Source organism: Lucilia sericata, unplaced genomic scaffold, assembly GCF_015586225.1.
Source record: "Lucilia sericata isolate MDLA Ls3-8-SP2 unplaced genomic scaffold, ASM1558622v1 Contig000283F_arrow, whole genome shotgun sequence".
In the NCBI taxonomy this organism is placed as follows: domain Eukaryota; kingdom Metazoa; phylum Arthropoda; class Insecta; order Diptera; family Calliphoridae; genus Lucilia; species Lucilia sericata.
The window spans coordinates 34,491-54,220 of NW_023994308.1; the positions used below are offsets into that span (position 1 = coordinate 34,491).

General features: G+C 32.5%; 2 protein-coding genes across 4 annotated transcripts in view; both read left to right on the forward strand.

Moving 5' to 3' along the window:
- Positions 1–19,730, forward strand: part of LOC119603214 — a 111,306-nt gene that overhangs the window by 23,568 nt on the left and 68,008 nt on the right. For all 3 annotated transcript variants that reach the window (XM_037955180.1, XM_037955182.1, XM_037955181.1), the window contains exons 2-6: positions 7,035–8,015; positions 10,169–10,412; positions 10,479–10,698; positions 14,255–14,390; positions 16,006–16,290. In XM_037955180.1, coding sequence (XP_037811108.1) covers positions 7,076–8,015; positions 10,169–10,412; positions 10,479–10,698; positions 14,255–14,390; positions 16,006–16,290 — 1,825 coding nt within the window. In that variant the 5' untranslated portion in view covers positions 7,035–7,075. The remainder of the gene's footprint in view (positions 1–7,034; positions 8,016–10,168; positions 10,413–10,478; positions 10,699–14,254; positions 14,391–16,005; positions 16,291–19,730) is intronic.
- Positions 17,862–19,088, forward strand: LOC119603215. The gene has a single exon (XM_037955184.1). It carries the CDS (start codon positions 17,944–17,946, stop codon positions 18,931–18,933), a length of 990 nt encoding a protein of 329 aa, XP_037811112.1. The 5' UTR covers positions 17,862–17,943; the 3' UTR covers positions 18,934–19,088.

Consider the following 19,730-nt stretch of genomic DNA (forward strand, 5'->3'; position numbering starts at 1 on the left):
ATATCCGCCGGAAGTGCAAATAATAGTAAACTTTGTTATTTTTTTATTTTCCTATATTCGTTTTTCAAATATTGTATAAGTTCATAAAGCATGACCAAAAAGATACTAGAAAGAAAATTGTAACAACACTCGAAAATTGCTTACTATCTTAGGTTAAAACAGTAGACTGCTACCAACAATTAAGGTGAAAAATCTTAAAATTTTCCTGTTAACAACTGTGAGATATTGCTTTAAGACGTCGTTGTGTTGAGGGAAAGTAGATCAAACCACACTATAGACTATAGTCTATAGTCTAGCTTATAGTATAGACTCTACTATAGACTAAATACTATACTAGTATTACTATAGACTAGACTAAATACTATAGTAGACTATAGATCAGACTATAGACTAGACTATAGACTAGACTATAGACTAGACTATAGACTAGACTATAGACTAGACTATAGACTAGACTATAGACTAGACTATAGACTAGACTATAGACTAGACTATAGACTAGACTATAGACTAGACTATAGACTAGACTATAGACTAGACTATAGACTAGACTATAGACTAGACTATAGACTAGACTATAGACTAGACTATAGACTAGACTATAGACTAGACTATAGACTAGACTATAGACTAGACTATAGACTAGACTATAGACTAGACTATAGACTAGACTATAGACTAGACTATAGACTAGACTATAGACTAGACTATAGACTAGACTATAGACTAGACTATAGACTAGACTATAGACTAGACTATAGACTAGACTATAGACTAGACTATAGACTAGACTATAGACTAGACTATAGACTAGACTATAGACTAGACTATAGACTAGACTATAGACTAGACTATAGACTAGACTATAGACTAGACTATAGACTAGACTATAGACTAGACTATAGACTAGACTATAGACTAGACTATAGACTAGACTATAGACTAGACTATAGACTAGACTATAGACTAGACTATAGACTAGACTAATAGACTAGACTATAGACTAGACTATAGACTAGACTATAGACTAGACTATAGACTAGACTATAGACTAGACTATAGACTAGACTATAGACTAGACTATAGACTAGACTATAGACTAGACTATAGACTAGACTATCTAACTAGACTATAGACCTAGACTATTAGACTAGACTATAGACTAGACTATAGCTACGACTATTAGGACTAGCCTATAGACTAGACTTATAGCTAGACTATAGACTCGACTAACTTAGACTAGACTATAGACTATAGACTAGACTATAGCCTATAGACTGACTCTCGACTAGGACTATAGACTAGACTATAGACTAGGCTACTATAGACTAGACTATAGGCCTAGACTATAGACTAGACTATAGGACTAGGACTATAGACTAGACTATAGACTAGACTATAGACTAGACTATAGACTAGACTATAGACTAGACTATAGACTAGACTATAGGACTAGACTATAGACTAGACTATAGACTAGACTATAGACTAGACTATAGACTAGACTATCGACTAGACTATAGACTAGACTATAGACTAGACTATAGACTAGACTATAGACTAGACTATAGACTAGACTATAGACTAGACTATAGACTAGACTAGACTATAGACTAGACTATAGGCCTAGACTATAGACTAGACTATAGACTAGACTATAGACTAGACTATAGACTAGACTATAGACTAGACTCTAGATAGACTAGATAGACTATAGACTAGACTATAGACTAGACTATAGACTAGACTATAGACAGACTATAGACTAGACTATAGACTAGACTATAGACTAGACTATAGACTAACTATAGACTAGACTATAGACTAGACTATAGACTAGACTATAGACTAGACTATAGACTAGACTATAGACTAGACTATAGACTAGACTATAGACTAGACTATAGACTAGACTATAGACTAGACTATAGACTAGACTATAGACTAGACTATAGACTAGACTAGAGACTAGACTATAGACTAGATATAGACTAGACTATGGACTAGACTATAGACTAGACTATGGACTAGGACTAGACTAGACTATAGACCTAGACTATAGACTAGACTATAGACTAGACTATAGACTAGACTATGGACTAGACTATAGACTAGACTATGGACTAGACTATAGACTAGACTATGGACTAGACTATAGACTAGACTATGGACTAGACTATAGACTAGACTATAGACAACAATTTCCTATGCCTGATCTATGGACTAGTCACAGACTAGTTAATAGTTTAGATTGTTAATATAGTAGCAAAAAGTCATGGGTAATACGCCCAACTAATTTTAAAGCAGTCTAATAAACATATACTCATATAAGTGTTTATAAATACCTATAATTGCACAAATACAGTGACGTAAAAAATTAAACTAGAGGATAAAAACAGTAAAAATTCACACTTCAGTAATAGAAAATGAGGATTTTTAAAATTTCTTTTCAATATTTACAAAACTTTAATACAAAAACAAAGTTAACTAATTATAAACAAAATTGTACCACAACTTTTTTCACTCACTATTTGTCTCTACGTAATCATATAGAATAGTTTAGTTGTTTTTTCTTTGTTCTTCCTTTTTTTCTTGTAACTTTTAACATTAAATGACTTGACATTGACTGATGATGTTGGGTGATATGCTCCTGAATGAAAAGAAAGAATAAAGCTTTAACTGCGAATATGTTATAAAACTTACAGCAACAATAACAGTAAAAAGAGATAAAAAACTACCCGAGAACAAAAAAAGGACTTCAACTAACTGAAATTTGTTATTCTTAGCATAAGTGTTAGAAAAGTATTTGTATAAGACTTCAAAACAGAAAAAAAAAGAAAAGTATAACGAAAGAGATAATTTTGTTATAATAGATGACTTGATAATAAAGTGTTCAGTGTGTGTGTGTGTGCAAGCTTACAAGCAGGCAGTAGCTTTAGCTATTGCAAAATAGCAGTAATAGCAAATAAGTGCAAAAGTCATTTACATGTTAATGTAGGGCAAATACTTCAAAAAATAATAATAATATAACAAAATAAGAAAAATAAAAATATTTGCGTATAAAAAATTGCTACGAAAATGGCAACAGCATCTTTCTTACTTGCACTTTTCACTTTTTTCACTGCTGCTGCAAATAATGATTTCGGTGATAAATATTAGTTTTTGTTTTTGTTTGTTTAAAGGAAAAATAACTTTTTAACAGGTAATATTTTTTTTTGGAAGAAAAGGGTCAGAAAATGAGATGACCATATACATATACAACTGACTATATTCGAAAGTTAGGTTAGGACGTGTAAATCTTCGAACCTCGATCTACTAAGTTGGTAATTAACCGACTACTCATCTTAATCATTCATACAACTTCTGAAAAAGTCATCAAAAGTTATAATTTTTCCCAATGCCTTAGTTAAGCTTATAAACCTTTCACTGACAATACTATTAGATGTCTGTTTTAGAGCGGGCTAAACCTCATAGTTGAACGTAGACCGGGTGTCACAGAATAAGGCGTAACAAAGCTATTTATGTATGTATTTGGATATGACTTTCTCCTTGTTCAGATGTTAGACCCTGAACGTCTAACCTTAGGCTATTTCCTCATAACGATATTTATATTGGTGTAAGGAACTACATAGTTCAAGTGTAATCACACAATCCCTCAAGATGGATGGATTTTTAACTAGACTATAGACTATACTGCAGACTATGGACTACACTACAGACCAGACTATAGACTAGAACTATACACTAGACTATAGACTAGACTATAGACTAGACTATGGACTAGACTATAGACTAGACTATAGACTAGACTATGGACTAGACTATAGACTAGACTATAGACCAGACTATGGACTAGACTATAGACTAAACTATAGACGAGACTATAGACCAGACTATAGACTAGACTATAGACCAGACTATAGACTAGACTATAGACCAGACTATAGACTAGACTATAGACCAGACTATAGTCTAGACTATAGACTAGACTATAGACTAGACTATAGACTAGACTATAGACTAGACTATAGACTAGACTATAGACTAGACTATAGACTAGACTATAGACTAGAAGACTATAGACTAGACTATAGACTAGACTATAGACTAGACTATAGACTAGACTATAGACTAGACTATAGACTAGACTATAGACTAGACTATAGACTAGACTATAGACTAGACTATAGACTAGACTATAGACTAGACTATAGACTAGACTATAGACTAGGACTATAGACTAGACTATAGACTAGACTATAGACTAGACTATAGACTAGACTATAGACTAGCTATAGACTAGACTATAGACTAGACTATAGACTAGACTATAGACTAGACTATAGACTAGACTATAGACTAGACTATAGACTAGACTATAGACTAGACTATAGACTAGACTATAGACTAGACTATAGACTAGACTATAGACTAGACTAAAGACTATAGACTAGACTATAGACTAGACTATAGACTATACTATAGACTAGACTATAGACTATACTATAGACTAGACTATAGACTAGACTATAGACTAGACTATAGTCTAGACTAGACTATAGACTAGGCTATAGTCTAGACTAGACTATAGACTAGACTATAGTCTAGACTAGACTATAGACTAGACTATAGTCTAGACTAGACTATAGACTAGACTATAGTCTAGACTAGACTATAGACTAGACTAGACTATAGACTAGACAATAGACTAGACTATAGTCTAGACTAGACTATAGACTAGACTATAGACTAGACTATAGACTAGACTATAGACTAGACTATATACTAGACTATAGACTAGACTATAGACTAGACTATAGACTAGACTATATACTAGACTATAGACTAGACTATAGACTAGACTATAGACTAGACTATAGACTAGACTATAGACTAGATTATAGACTAGACTATAGACTAGACTATAGACTAGACTAGACTATAGACTAGACTATAGACTAAACTATAGACTAGACTATAGACTAGACTATAGACTAGACTATAGACTAGACTATAGACTAGACTATAGACTAGACTATACTAGACTATAGACTTGACTATAGACTAGACTATAGACTAGACTATAGACTAGACTATAGACTAGACTATATACTAGACTATAGACTTGACTATAGACTAGACTATAGACTAAACTAGACTATAGACTAAACTAGACTAAGACTAGACTATAGACTAGACTATAGACTAGACTATAGACTAGACTATAGACTAGACTATAGACTAGACTATAGACTAGACTATAGACTAGACTATAGACTAGACTATAGACTAGACTATAGACTAGACTATAGACTAGACTATAGACTAGACTATAGACTAGACTATAGACTAGACTATAGACTAGACTATAGACTAGATAACTAGACTATAGACTAGACTATAGACTAGACTATAGACTAGACTATAGACTAGACTATAGACTAGACTATAGACTAGACTATAGACTAGACTATAGACTAGACTATAGACTAGACTATAGACTAGACTATAGACTACTATAGACTACTATAGACTAGACTATAGAAGACTATAGACTAGACTATAGACTAGACTATAGACTAGACTATAGACTAGACTATAGACTAGACTATAGACTAGACTATAGACTAGACTATAGACTAGACTATAGACTAGACTATAGACTAGACTATAGACTAGACTATAGACTAGACTATAGACTAGACTATAGACTAGACTATAGACTAGACTATAGACTAGACTATAGACTAGACTATAGACTAGACTATAGACTAGACTATAGACTAGACTATAGACTAGACTATAGACTAGACTATAGACTAGACTATAGACTAGACTATAGACTAGACTATAGACTAGACTATAGACTAGACTATAGACTAGACTATAGACTAGACTATAGACTAGACTATAGACTAGACTATAGACTAGACTATAGACTAGACTATAGACTAGACTATAGACTAGACTATAGACTAGACTATAGACTAGACTATAGACTAGACTATAGACTAGACTATAGACTAGACTATAGACTAGACTAGACTAGACTATAGACTAGACTATAGACTAGACTATAGACTAGACTATAGACTAGACTAGACTATAGACTAGACTATAGACTAGACTATAGACTAGACTATAGACTAGACTATAGACTAGACTAAACTGACTATAGACTAGACTATAGACTAGACTATAGACTAGACTATAGACTAGACTATAGACTAGACTGTAGACTAGACTATATACTTGACTATAGACTAGACTATAGACTAGACTATAGACTAGACTATAGACTAGACTGTAGACTAGACTATAGACTAGACTATAGACTAGACTATAGACTAGATATAGACTAGACTATAGACTAGACTATAGACTAGACTATAGACTGACTATAGACTAGACTATAGACTGACTATAGACTAGACTATAGACTAGACTATAGACTTGACTATAGACTAGACTATAGACTAGACTATAGACTAGACCGTAGACTAGACTATAGACTTGACTATAGACTAGACTATAGACTAGACTATAGACTAGACTGTAGACTAGACTATAGACTAGACTATAGACTAGACTATAGTAGACTATCGACTAGGACTATAGACTAGACTATAGACTAGACCTATAGACTAGACTATAGACAGACTATAGACTAGACTATAGGACTAGACTATAGACCTAGGACTATAGACTACACTATAGACTAGACTATAGACTAGACTATAGACTAGGACTATAGACTAGACAATAGACTAGACTATAGACTTGACTATAGACTAGACTATAGACTAGACTATAGACTAGACTGTAGACTAGACTATGACTTGACTATAGACTAGACTATAGACTAGACTGTAGACTAGACTGTAGACTAGACTATAGACTAGACTAGACCATAGACTAGAAGCTAAACAAAAATAAACAAAATAGTTCTTATTTAATTTAACACTAACCACTTATGTATCTCAACTACATAATGTTTACCTAATTCCTATTCTTTATATTTTTTTCACTTTCAGAGTTTTTCTATCCACTTGTTTGAATGTGAACTTTATTAACAATGCCGTATATGTTTACAACATCCACTCCAACAACAACAGCAGCAACAATAAGAAAACGAACAACATCTGCATTAACATCGTTATCATCGTCAACATTTACATCATCACCATGGTTCCAAAATACAATAATATATTTCCTTTTATACTCCCTCGTTTTATTGAATACATCGGCTCATGCAGTGCCCGCTGCTACCAATTCACTATTAATAAATTCTCAAGTTAATAACAATAATCCATTGAATATCAACAGCAATAGCAATATTAACAACAATAATAATATCAACAACAACAATAATGATAATTCAAACATCAATATTAATCTTAATAATGCCAACAGTTTAAATTCAAATGCCCAACTAAATACGGGTCTTACTTCATCGCATACAAATTTAATTAGTTCAAATACTCAAACGACCAACAGCAATAACAACAATAACAACAACATCATCAGTGGCATGAACAGCAATAATAATGGCGGCAGCGGCATTATCATCAACAATATCAATGCAAATAATCCTGCCAGTAACAGCAATCTTAATCTCAATAGCAACAACAATAATAACATTAACAATAACAACAACATGAATCTAACAGCCAGCAATATAAATAATAACATGGCTGTTGGCGTTGGCCCTAACGGTGAACTGTTGGCCATCATGAATGCAACAAACATTGCAGTGGGTGTTGGTATGGGTGGTCTTGGTTCTTCGGGGCCTGGCGGTAGTTTGGGCAATATTGTAGCTTTGCCCAAGGAAAAATTATACGATAAATGTGCCGGTCCAGCGGATCCGGGTCCTTGCAAACAGTTCACCTATAAATGGCGTTATGAATCGACTACCAATGAGTGTACTTCTTTCATATGGGGTGGCTGTGAAGGCAACGCTCAGAATCGTTTTAATAGTGAAGCTGAATGTTTGTTTTATTGTATTGGTGCGCCACGTAAGTATCTGGGAGTTTGGTTTTTTGTATTTTTTTAAGTTAAAGGGATTACATAGAAGTCATTTATATTTATTGTTCAATTAGGATTAGAAGAGGATTTTTTTTATTATCGTTTATGCCAAATTGTTAGTAAACGATTGTTAAAGGTAAAAATAAATTGAATAAAAAGAAAGAAATGGTATTTATTTGTTAAAATAAAGAATAAATAGTGGGGATAGAGTAGATTTGACAATAATGTTGTCTATTCGACTACATTTGACAATAATATAGTCTATTCGACTAAAACAGAGGCTGTTCGACTAGAATAAAGTCGAGTCTATTCGACTAGAATAGAGTCTAGTCTCTTCGACTAGAATAGAGTCTAGTCTCTTCGACTAGAATAGAGTCTAGTCTATTCGACTAGAATAGAGTCTAGTCTCTTCGACTAGAATAGAGTCTAGTCTCTTCGACTAGAATAGAGTATAGTCTATTCGACGAGAATAGAGTCTAGTCAATTCGACTAGAATAGAGTCTAGTCTAGTCTATTCGACTAGAATAGAGTCTAGTCTATTCGACTAGAATAGAGTCTAGTCTATTCGACGAGAATAGAGTCTAGTCTATTCGACTAGAATAGAGTCTAGTCTATTCGACGAGAATAGAGTCTAGTCTATTCGACTAGAATAGAGTCTAGTCTATTCGACTAGAATAGAGTCTAGTCTATTCGACTAGAATAGAGTCTAGTCTATTCGACTAGAATAGAGTCTAGTCTATTCGACTAGAATAGAGTCTAGTCTATTCGACTAGAATAGAGTCTAGTCTATTCGACTAGAATAGAGTCTAGTCTATTCGACTAGAATAGAGTCTAGTCTATTCGACTAGAATAGAGTCTAGTCTATTCGACTAGAATAGAGTCTAGTCTATTCGACTAGAATAGAGTCTAGTCTATTCGACTAGAATAGAGTCTAGTCTATTCGACTAGAATAGAGTCTAGTCTATTCGACTAGAATAGAGTCTAGTCTATTCGACTACAATAGAGTCTAGTCTATTCGAATAGAATAGAGTCTAGTCTAATCGACTAGAATAGAGTCTAGTCTATTCGACTAGAGTAGAGTCTAGTCTATTCGACTAGAATAGAGTCTAGTCTATTCGACTTGAATAGAGTCTAGTCTATTCGACTAGAATAGAGTCTAGTCTATTCGACTAGAATAGAGTCTAGTCTATTCGACTAGAATAGAGTCTAGTCTATTCGACTAGAATAGAGTCTAGTCTATTCGACTAGAATAGAGTCTAGTCTATTCGACTAGAATAGAGTCTAGTCTATTCGACTAGAATAGAGTCTAGTCTATTCGACTAGAATAGAGTCTAGTCTATTCGACTAGAATAGAGTCTAGTCTATTCGACTAGAATAGAGTCTAGTCTATTCGACTAGGATAGAGTCTAGTCTATTCGACTAGAATAGAGTCTAGTCTATTCGACTAGAATAGAGTCTAGTCTATTCGACTAGAATAGAGTCTAGTCTATTCGACTAGAATAGAGTCTAGTCTATTCGACTAGGATAGAGTCTAGTCTATTCGACTAGAATAGAGTCTAGTCTATTCGACTAGAATAGAGTCTAGTCTATTCGACTAGAATAGAGTCTAGTCTATTCGACTAGAATAGAGTCTAGTCTATTCGACTAGAATAGAGTCTAGTCTATTCGACTAGAATAGAGTCTATTCTAGTCTATTCGACTAGAATAGAGTCTAGTCTAGTCTATTCGACTAGAATAGAGTCTAGTCTAGTCTATTCGACTAGAATAGAGTCTAGTCTAGTCTATTCGACTAGAATAGAGTCTAGTCTAGTCTATTCGACTAGAATAGAGTCTAGTCTATTCGACTAGAATGGAGTCTAGTCTATTCGACTAGAATGGAGTCTAGTCTATTCGACTAGAATGGAGTCTAGTCTAGTCTATTCGACTAGAATAGAGTCTAGTCTAGTCGAACAGAATAGAGTGTAGTCTATTCGAACAGAATAGAGTGTAGTCTATTCGAACAGAATAGAGTCTAGTCTATTCGAACAGAATAGAGTCTAGTCTATTCGACTAGAATGGAGTCTAGTCTATTTGACTAGGATATATAGCTTAACATAGTCTAACCCAACTCAAGAAACTTAATAATCTCCTTAAAAATTTCCAGACACTTTACCACCCTTCCTTCAAACAACAACACGTGAACCCAGCACCACAGAATCAGCACTGCCACAATCACCCTACACATTCTCGCCAGCATATGGAGATTCCGAAACAAGTCCTGTGCCATTCGAACAAAGAGGACCTGAACTAACATTTGCCGAGACGGGTCAAGAGAAAACTTTTGTATTTGCCGAAAATAATACATTCATACAAATCGATGGCGATATCATACAAACATTTCAATTGAGGTATATTTGTATAAGTTTTAATATTTCTATGTAAAACTGATATCAAAATTTTGTGTCTATTACCAGATTATGTCGTGAAATCTCATTTCAATTTCGCACCCGTCTGCCGCACGGTCTACTTGTCTATCATAATGTTAAGAATCCTGATCGTATCAATTTAAATCCATATGCATTGTATGTCATCGTTGAAAAGGGTCAATTGAAAGTGGTTCATGTGTTTGGTAAACATTCGACTAGTGTCACGGTTGGCGAAGGTTTGAATCGTGATGAATGGCACAATGTTACGGTAAGTAAAACAAAAAGTGAGAAAATGGAAACAAACAAATACTATAGTTGGCAAACGCATAGAAAATCTAACAACTACATGAGAATAGAATGAAAAAGAAATGTAGATACCTCAAGCAAGTTGGCATCATTCATAGACTACTATTAAATTGATTTTTCATATCAATAGAGGTTCTTAAAAGTAGAGAGAGTATAGAATTCGTTGGGTATATTTGAAATTTTATTGCATGGGAAACTCTGGCTTTATGCTGTAACTATGATTTATGAATGAATGTATTATTTGATATCTCGATACGCTTTTGTTTTAATTCTTTAAGAAAAAAAATAATAAAAATTGCAAGTGAAAAATATCCTGATGAAAATCATTTAAAATTTCTAAACATTCATATACGTTTATGTATGTTCTATAGACTGGAATCATCAATTACATGTTTGGCAGTTCAATTGTAAATATTGCTTTTTTTCGTTCACTTTCAAATGCAATTGCTATTTACTATGTTTTGCTAATATACGAATGAAATTGCAAGTTTGATTGTTTCCCACAAAGAAATGTTTATTTTCTTTTGAGTAATGAAATATAAATAATTAAGTGTTATTTTATTTAATGTTGAATTGATTAATTGTGAAGCTATCTTAACGACATCACAATCAGGTAATAATATGCAGACTTTGTTCACCTTACACCTGTGAAGACTAGAATAGATTCTGTTGGACTAGAATAGATTCTATTCGAATAGATACTATTCGACTAGGATAGATTCTATTCGACTAGCATAGATACTATTCGACTAGAATAGATTCTATTCGACTAGAATAGATACTATTCGACTAGAATAGATTCTATTCGACAAGAATAGATTATATTCGACTAGAATAGATTTTATTCAACTAGAATAGATTTTATTCAACTAGAATAGATTCTATTCGACTAGAAGAGATTCTATTCGCCTAGAATAGATTCTATTCGACTAGAATAGATTCTATTCGACTAGAATAGGTTCTATTCGACTAGAATAGTTCTATTCAAATAGAATAGTTCTATTCGACTAAAATAGTTCTATTCGACTAGAATAGTTCTATTCGACTAGAATAGTTCTATTCGACTAGAATAGTTCTATTCGACTAGAAGAGATTCTATTCGACTAGAACAGTTCTATTCAAATAGAACAGATTCGATTCGACTAGATTATATTCTATTCGACTAGAGTAGATTTTATTCGACTAGAATAGATTCGATTCGACTAGAATAGATTCTATTCGACTAGAATAGATTCTATTCGACTAGAGTAGATTCTATTCGACTAGAGTAGATTCTATTCGACTAGAATAGAGTTTATTCGACTAGAATAGATTATATTCGACTAGAATAGATTATTTTCGACTAGAGTAGATTGTATTCGACTAGAATAGATTATTTTCGACTAGAGTAGATTGCATTCGACTAGAATAGATTCTATTCGACTTGAATAGGTTTTATTCGACTTGAATAGATTTTATTCGACTTGAATAGATTCTATTCGACTAGAATAGATTCTATTCGACTAGAATAGATTCTATTCGACTAGAGTAGATTGTATTCGACTAGAATAGATTCTATTCAACTAGAGTAGATTGTATTCGACTAGAATAGGTTCTATTCGACTAGAATAGATTCTATTCGACTAGAATACATTCTATTCGACTAGAATAGATTCTATTCGACTAGAATACATTCTATTCGACTAGAATAGATTCTATTCGACTAGAATGGATTCTATTCGACTAGAATAGATTCTATTCGACTAGAATGGATTCTATTCGACTAGAATAGATTCTATTCGACTAGAATAGATTCTATTCGACTAGAATAAATTCGATTCGACTAGAATAGATTCTATTCGACTAGAATAGATTCTATTCGACTAGAATAGATTCTCTTCGACTAGAATGGATTCTATTCGACTAGAATAGATTCTAGAATAGGTTCTATTCGACTAGAATAGTTCTATTCAACTCGAATAGTTCTATTCGACTAGAATAGGTTCTATTCGACTAGAATAGTTCTATTCAACTAGAATAGTTCTATTCGACTAGAATAGTTCTAGTCGACTAGAATAATTCTCTTCGACTAGAAAAGATTCTATTTGACTAGAATAGTTCCTTTCGACTACAACAGATTCTATTCGACTAGAATATATTCTATTCGACTACAATATATTCTATTCCACTAGAGTAGATTCTATTCGACTAGATTAGACCCTATTCGACTAGAATGGAGTCTATTCGACTAGAATAGTTTCTATTCGACTAGAAAAGATTCTATTCGACTAGAATAGATTCTGTTCGACTAGAAAAGATTCTATTCGACTAGATTAGATTCTGTTCGACTAGAATATATTATATTCGACTAGAATAGATTTTATTCGACTAGAATAGATTCTATTCGACTAGAATAGGGTCTATTCGAATACAAATAGACAGAATTAAAAAGAATGGTTTAAGATTCGACTAGAATAGATTCTGTTGGACTAAAATAGATAGAATTAAAAAAATAGTTTAAGGTCGAACCGGGTCGACTTGAGCAAAATGTTTGATAATAATGACAAGTGGAGTAAAATTAAGTAAGTAGTAGAAGTTTAAAAGCATCGTTTCAAGAGTGGAGTCGAACAGAAGAGAATATAACCAAGTAGAGTGTAAATTTACTCTCACAAGTAATCAAATAAACTTTTGTTTTTAATAAGCTAACTTTTCCCAGAATTAACACAATACAATTCAATGCTGGATTCCCATCTACTTAATATTGAGTATTTAAAACACATTCATACACTTTTGAAATTCCCAAGTGTTATGAAATGTTGAATTGTTTTGTTGCACGTTTATATTATTGTTCATTCATAACTACAATCCCTATTTTTTCTCTCACACATTTCCAACTCTATACGATTGTATCTCATGTAACATTTTCATTGGTCTTACAATTGTCAAGTCATTTTTTCTATAGCTCTTTTCTTATTTATCTTCCTATATTTCGAGCTTTTTTTTTGCCATACATTTCAATACGTGTCTGTAATGCGAATGCACTTTGTGTGTAAGAGTGTGTGGTGTGTGTGTGTGTGTTAAGAAAAGTACAAATAGGGAATAGGAAAACAAACTCATCATTGTCTTATCTGTAGGAAAAACATTCATCTTATGTAGGGTTGAATGAGTTGGACACACACATGAACAGGATGAAGGAAGTGTAGAGACAGTTGTAAATGTATGGATACCTCTAGTACTCTTGAATTAGATTTGTATTTGTGGCATAATGAAATGTATCCAGGGTGGACAAAAGAAATGTTTGTTCTTAGTTACATTTGTTTGAATGGGTATGTGTATGTGTGTACGTACTTTTCATAATTTCCATTATTGTTTGCATTATTGGATTCTCTCGATCTGTCTGTCTGTCTATCTTGCTTACTTTCATTCATTTTTATTTTGTTAGATTTTTTTTTGCTATTGTTCTATTATTGATCTCTTGTATTTGCTGATGAATGTTTGTCTGTATGCTTTATGTTTTTTCTTGTGTTTTTATCCCAAAGGTACGCATTGATGTCCATGGTGCAAGATTAATTGCAATAGTTGACGAACATCAAGAGGAAGTTTATCTTAAGGGCCTGAATCATGATACTAACTATGGTGTTTCTACAAATTTACCATCTGTAGTATTGGTGGGAGGTAAGTGGATTTGAAAAACTATAATTTTAGGGAATTTGGTTTTTCGTAGAAGACTTTAAGTTAAAATGAAATTTGCAATCAAACTTTGAAATGATTAATTTAACTTATGCAATATTCAATTTGCTTTAGAACAATTTAGGCTTAAAATCAAATTATTGTTACAATTTTTAGGGAATTATAATAGAATGTAATCGAATTAGAGTAGATTCAATTCGACTAGAATGGAATTTATTGGACTAGATTAGAGACCATTTGAGAAGAAGAGAATCCATTCGATATACTCGACTGGATTATTGTTCAAATTGACTAGAATATAAACGATTTGACTACAATAGAGTATATTTGAATAGAATAGAGACTCGTCGGCTATAATAGAGCTGTTCTACTAGGATAGAGTTGTTCGACTAGGCTAGAGCCGATTCGACTAGAATAGATTCGATTTGACTAGAAGAGAATCTATTCGACTTGAATAAATTCGATATGAATGGAATTTATTCGAATAGAATAGATTCGATATGAATGGAATGTATTCGGATAGAATAGAGTCTGTTCGACTAGAATAGAGCCTGTTCGATTAGAATATAGTCTGTTCGGCTAGAGTAGAGTCTGTTCAACTTGAATAAAGTCTGCTCGACTAGAATGGAGTCGGTAATTCGTTCGATCCATTCGACTATTATAGAGTTCAAATAGACTAGAATAGAGATGATTCGACTAAAATAGAATATGTTCGGCTAGTAAGAGTCTCTTCGACTATAATAGATCATTTTCGACTAGAATAAAGTTGTTCGACCGGAGTATTTGACTACAATAAAACTGATTCGACAACAATAGAGTAGAATTAAACTAGAATAGTTTTTTTGACTTGAATAGAGTCCTCTGTTCGAATAAAATAAAGTCTATTCAACTGTACGACAAGAATAGAGTCCATTAAACAAAATGATAATTCACTCTGATAAAATTGATTCGATTCGACTAGAATGAAAAGTATTAGAATATAATAGAGAGAGTTCGACTAAAATGTGGTCTGTTCGACTAGAATGGAGCCTGTTCAACTAGAATAGAGTCTTCTCGACTAGAATAGAGTATGATCGACTAGAATAGAGTCTGCTTGACTAGAGTAGATTCGATTTCATTTAAAGAGAATCCGTTCAACCTACTGAGCAGAAATAGAGTTCCAATTGAGTAGAATAGAGATGATTCGATCCATTCAAACTGAAGAGAATCAATTTGAACAGAGTAGACTCGATTCGACTAGTGTAGATTTGATTCGACTAGAATAGAATCTGTTTGATTAGAAAATAATGGATTCGTCTAGAATAAAGCTCATTCTACTGGGTTAGAGTTCGAATTGTTTAGAATAGAATCGATTCAATTAAAAAAGAGTCGCTTTGACTAGAGTATAGAAGATTTCAATTCCAATTCCTTAAATTTGTATATTGCTGTATTGCATTACAGTTTTCTACTAATAAATCATTTAAAAATTTATCATTTACATCTAGGCTTTAAGCCACGCAACTAAAAATTTTGCCAAAAAAAAAAAAAAAAACTAAAAACAAATGTAACAAATTCCTTGTAATTTTTTTTTTTTTTTTTTTTCTCTTCCATATTTTTGCAGGACTTTCATCGGAAGAAAAACTGCATGGTGTTAAATACATAATTGAATCATTTGTTGGCTGTATACGCAACGTTATATTGTATTCGGGTAAAGCTGCCTCCGATTTGTTGCCCATTACCCCACTGGTTGCTACCAAACATGAAAACGTTAATGAGGGCTGTGCTGATAAATGTCATTCCCGGCACAATTTGTGTTTCGTGGGCTCGAAATGCATTAATCATTATTATGACATCTCGTGTGATTGTTTTGGCTCACACTATGAGGGTGAACATTGTGATATTTACAGTAAGTAGTGGAGAGGATTGTTGTTTTATTTATGTCGATTTTTTTTTTTAATTATAAATTTAATTTTTTAATATAGTATGAGTTGAAAAAATGTTAGAGTCAAATCTTAGTAACAAAGGGGGTATTTTAAGGAAATGTCTGAAATAAATCTTATGAAAATTGAGTTATAAAGAGTGTAATAATAGAATATTTTACAAGAGGTAAGCCAATTCGACAGTTTATTCACTTAGAAAAAGTTGACTCGAATAGATTATAGTTGATTTGATAAGAATAATAATCTATATTGGAATCGAATCGACTAGAGTGGAGGCGTTTCGTCAATCTTGGAGTCTATTAGAATATATTAGAGTAGATTCAATTATTTTAGAATATTCCTTAAGAGTAGATAAGATATACTGGACTAAAGTTAATTCGACAAGATAAGAGTCGATTCAACTAGATTTTAATTGATTCTACTAGAGTGAAGGAGATTCATATTGGACTATTTTATATTATTCTATAAGAGTCGATGCGACAATAATACGTCCGATTCTATATTTGAATCGATTTGACTAGACTAAGTCGATTCGACTAGATAGGAGTCGATTCAACTAGATTGGAATCGATTTGACTATAGTAAAGCTGATTCATTAAGGTTAGACTATATTAGAGTGGATTCGACTATAATAGAGTCGACTCGTTAAGATCGGAATCCAATCGACCAGGTCTATTCGACTATATTAGAACCGATTCAACTATATAAGAGTTTATTCAATAGATTATAATGTATTACAATAGAATGCAGTACTTTCGACAAGGTCAGAGTTGTTTCAACTTTATTAAAGTCAATTCGACTATAATATAGGAGATTATGGTCGAGTCAATAAAATAAGTAACTGCTCGAGTAGAGTCGTTTTTACTTCGACTGTGAAATAGAGTCTATTGGATAATTCTATATTAAAACCAATTCGCCAAAAATAGTATCGATTCGACTAAAATAATGTCGAATCAGATATACATGACTCGGTTCGAGCAGGAAGTAGTCGATTCATCTAGATTATAATCGATTTCATCAGATGAGAGTCGCTTTGATCAAATAAGACTCAACTCAATAAATGTGAAGTCCTTCGAAGTCTATTCCACTAGATTGAAATAGATTATACTAGATTTAAGACAATTCGACTAGATTCAATTTGACTGTATTAAATATGATTCGTCTATATTAAAGTATTAATTGGGAGTCTGGACTAGACTAAATTCCTTTAGAATAGAGTGGAGTTGATTCGACTAGATTAGAGTTGGTTCAACTACTTTAAAATTGGTTCGACTAGATTAAAGTCAATTGAAATAAACTGAAGTACTTTCTAATAGACTACTGTGGCGACAATTCGACTAGAATATAGTTTTTTTCGACTAGCTCAGAGTTTATGCTAAAAGTGTCAAGTCAATTCGACGAGATTTGGGTCATTTCATCTATAATGGAGTGAATTTCAATATAGTTCTTCCTTAGTCGACTCAAAACACAACAATTTTAATATGTAATCGATAGCACAGAAAAAATTGCCTACAATAACAAAAATTTTCACATTTATTTCCTATAAATACAGAATTTTTATTTCACTTCAAACAAATTATATTTTATTAACAAAATTTTCTAAAAAAATCCTTTCAAAAATGCCCCGCAAAAGTTTCGTACCTCCCGTTGACCCCTGGGAACGTAAAAAACTCGATGAAATTCATCAGAAAAATCTCAAGAATGCTCGAAGTCTTGTCGACTTTAAACCACCTAAGATATTTGCTTCCACTTACCTAAGAGTGCCAAAATTAAAAGATGATTTTGTGGCCACTAGAAGAATTTTAAAGGACAATATACACCTCTTGACCAAACTTAATTGTATACAAAAAACTCACGGTTTTACCGATAATGTTAATAAAATTATACCCATTAAATCGAATCATTTTATACGTTTGTCAAAACGTTTAAAAGAAATTGAAGAGGATAATCATAAATTGGGTAAGAGAATATTAAAAGCTAAATCATCTATGGACACGAGAAGAGGAATGGAGGAATTAAGAGCTTTAAGAAGAAATAATATTAAATCCACTATATCACAGGCCACTATGAGGGAGTATATGGAAGCCGTTAATTGCCACGAACCATACTTAATGGGCAAACTCTTAAGGCCTAAGGTCTTTATAGATCTTTATGTTAAAAATGTCAGACCTTTGGGACGCATAGTTATACAACTATATACAGAAGCTTGCCCCGAATTGGTTTTAGAATTTGTGCGCTTGTGTTCGTACCGCAATACGGACTTGCTGAAATTTATACGTATATTTCCTTTACTCTGGATAGAGGGAGAACTTTGCGTTCCGGAAAATGTTCTTAATTGTCCTGGATTTTTGTATAATATGCATTGTTTAGATCATGGCATGGGTCCCGGTGTTCTCTCGTTTGCTAAGTGTTATTTAAATGGTTTTCCTCCCGGTTTGCTGAATTTCTCTATTAGTTTTAAAGCTTTATCGGTTTTAAATGGCGAGAGAGTGCCTTTTGGTGTGGTCAGCCAAGGTCTAAAGGTTTTGGATTGTCTGCAGGACTATGGCACAAAAAATGGTAAAACAAAAAAGGATATAGTAGTAGTCAATTGTGGTATGTGGCGTTGAGTGTATATTTTTTTGTAAATTGTAATTTTAATCTATATAAAAATACCACATATCCTACATTATCGGATTTCCCTTATAAACTTTTAAACAATATCGAAAACTTTATTACAATATACAAATACCAATTGGAAATATAAAATAATAAAAAAAGTATATATTTCAAATTGTGGTGTCTCTTAAATGCCAAACGCAGTTTATCGGCATTTAAATATGTTCAAGTACATTTAACAAGTATAATGCAACTAAAATAGGTTAAATAGCTTAAGGTAAAATATGTATTTGAGAGTGTTTGCTGCACTTTGAAAACAAACAAAAAATCATATGAATATTATAGTTTGAGTTGGATAAATAGATACAAATAAATAGCAGAAACACAATTACAAATATCTGACATACTAACACATGCAGACATTTATTTTACATATTTCAAAAATTTAACATTTGCAAATGAATGTACAAATGTATGCTGCGAATGTGTGACAATATTTGGTAATTTTGCACAAATATTTTGCCCAACAGCAAATGACTTAATTAATCTGTCATACTAAATAATCGATAGAGGAGTACATATACAAATACATACATATGTATTGGATATAATATATACATATGTTTTAAAAAAATTAAATATGTCGTGTATTTATATGTATTTGTTTAAATGGCTTTTATATGAAAATATTTTTAATTGCATTTAAATCAAAAATACAGATAAGAGGTCTATGCGACAAGAATAGAGCCCATTCGATCAGAACGGAGTTTATTCGATCAGAGTTCAAATACTAGCATTCAAAGCTATC

Coding starts and splice junctions, on each gene's coding strand:
- LOC119603215 (XM_037955184.1), top strand. CDS start 17,944: ATGCCCCGCAAAAGTTTCGTACCTCCCGTTGACCCCTGGGAACGTAAA.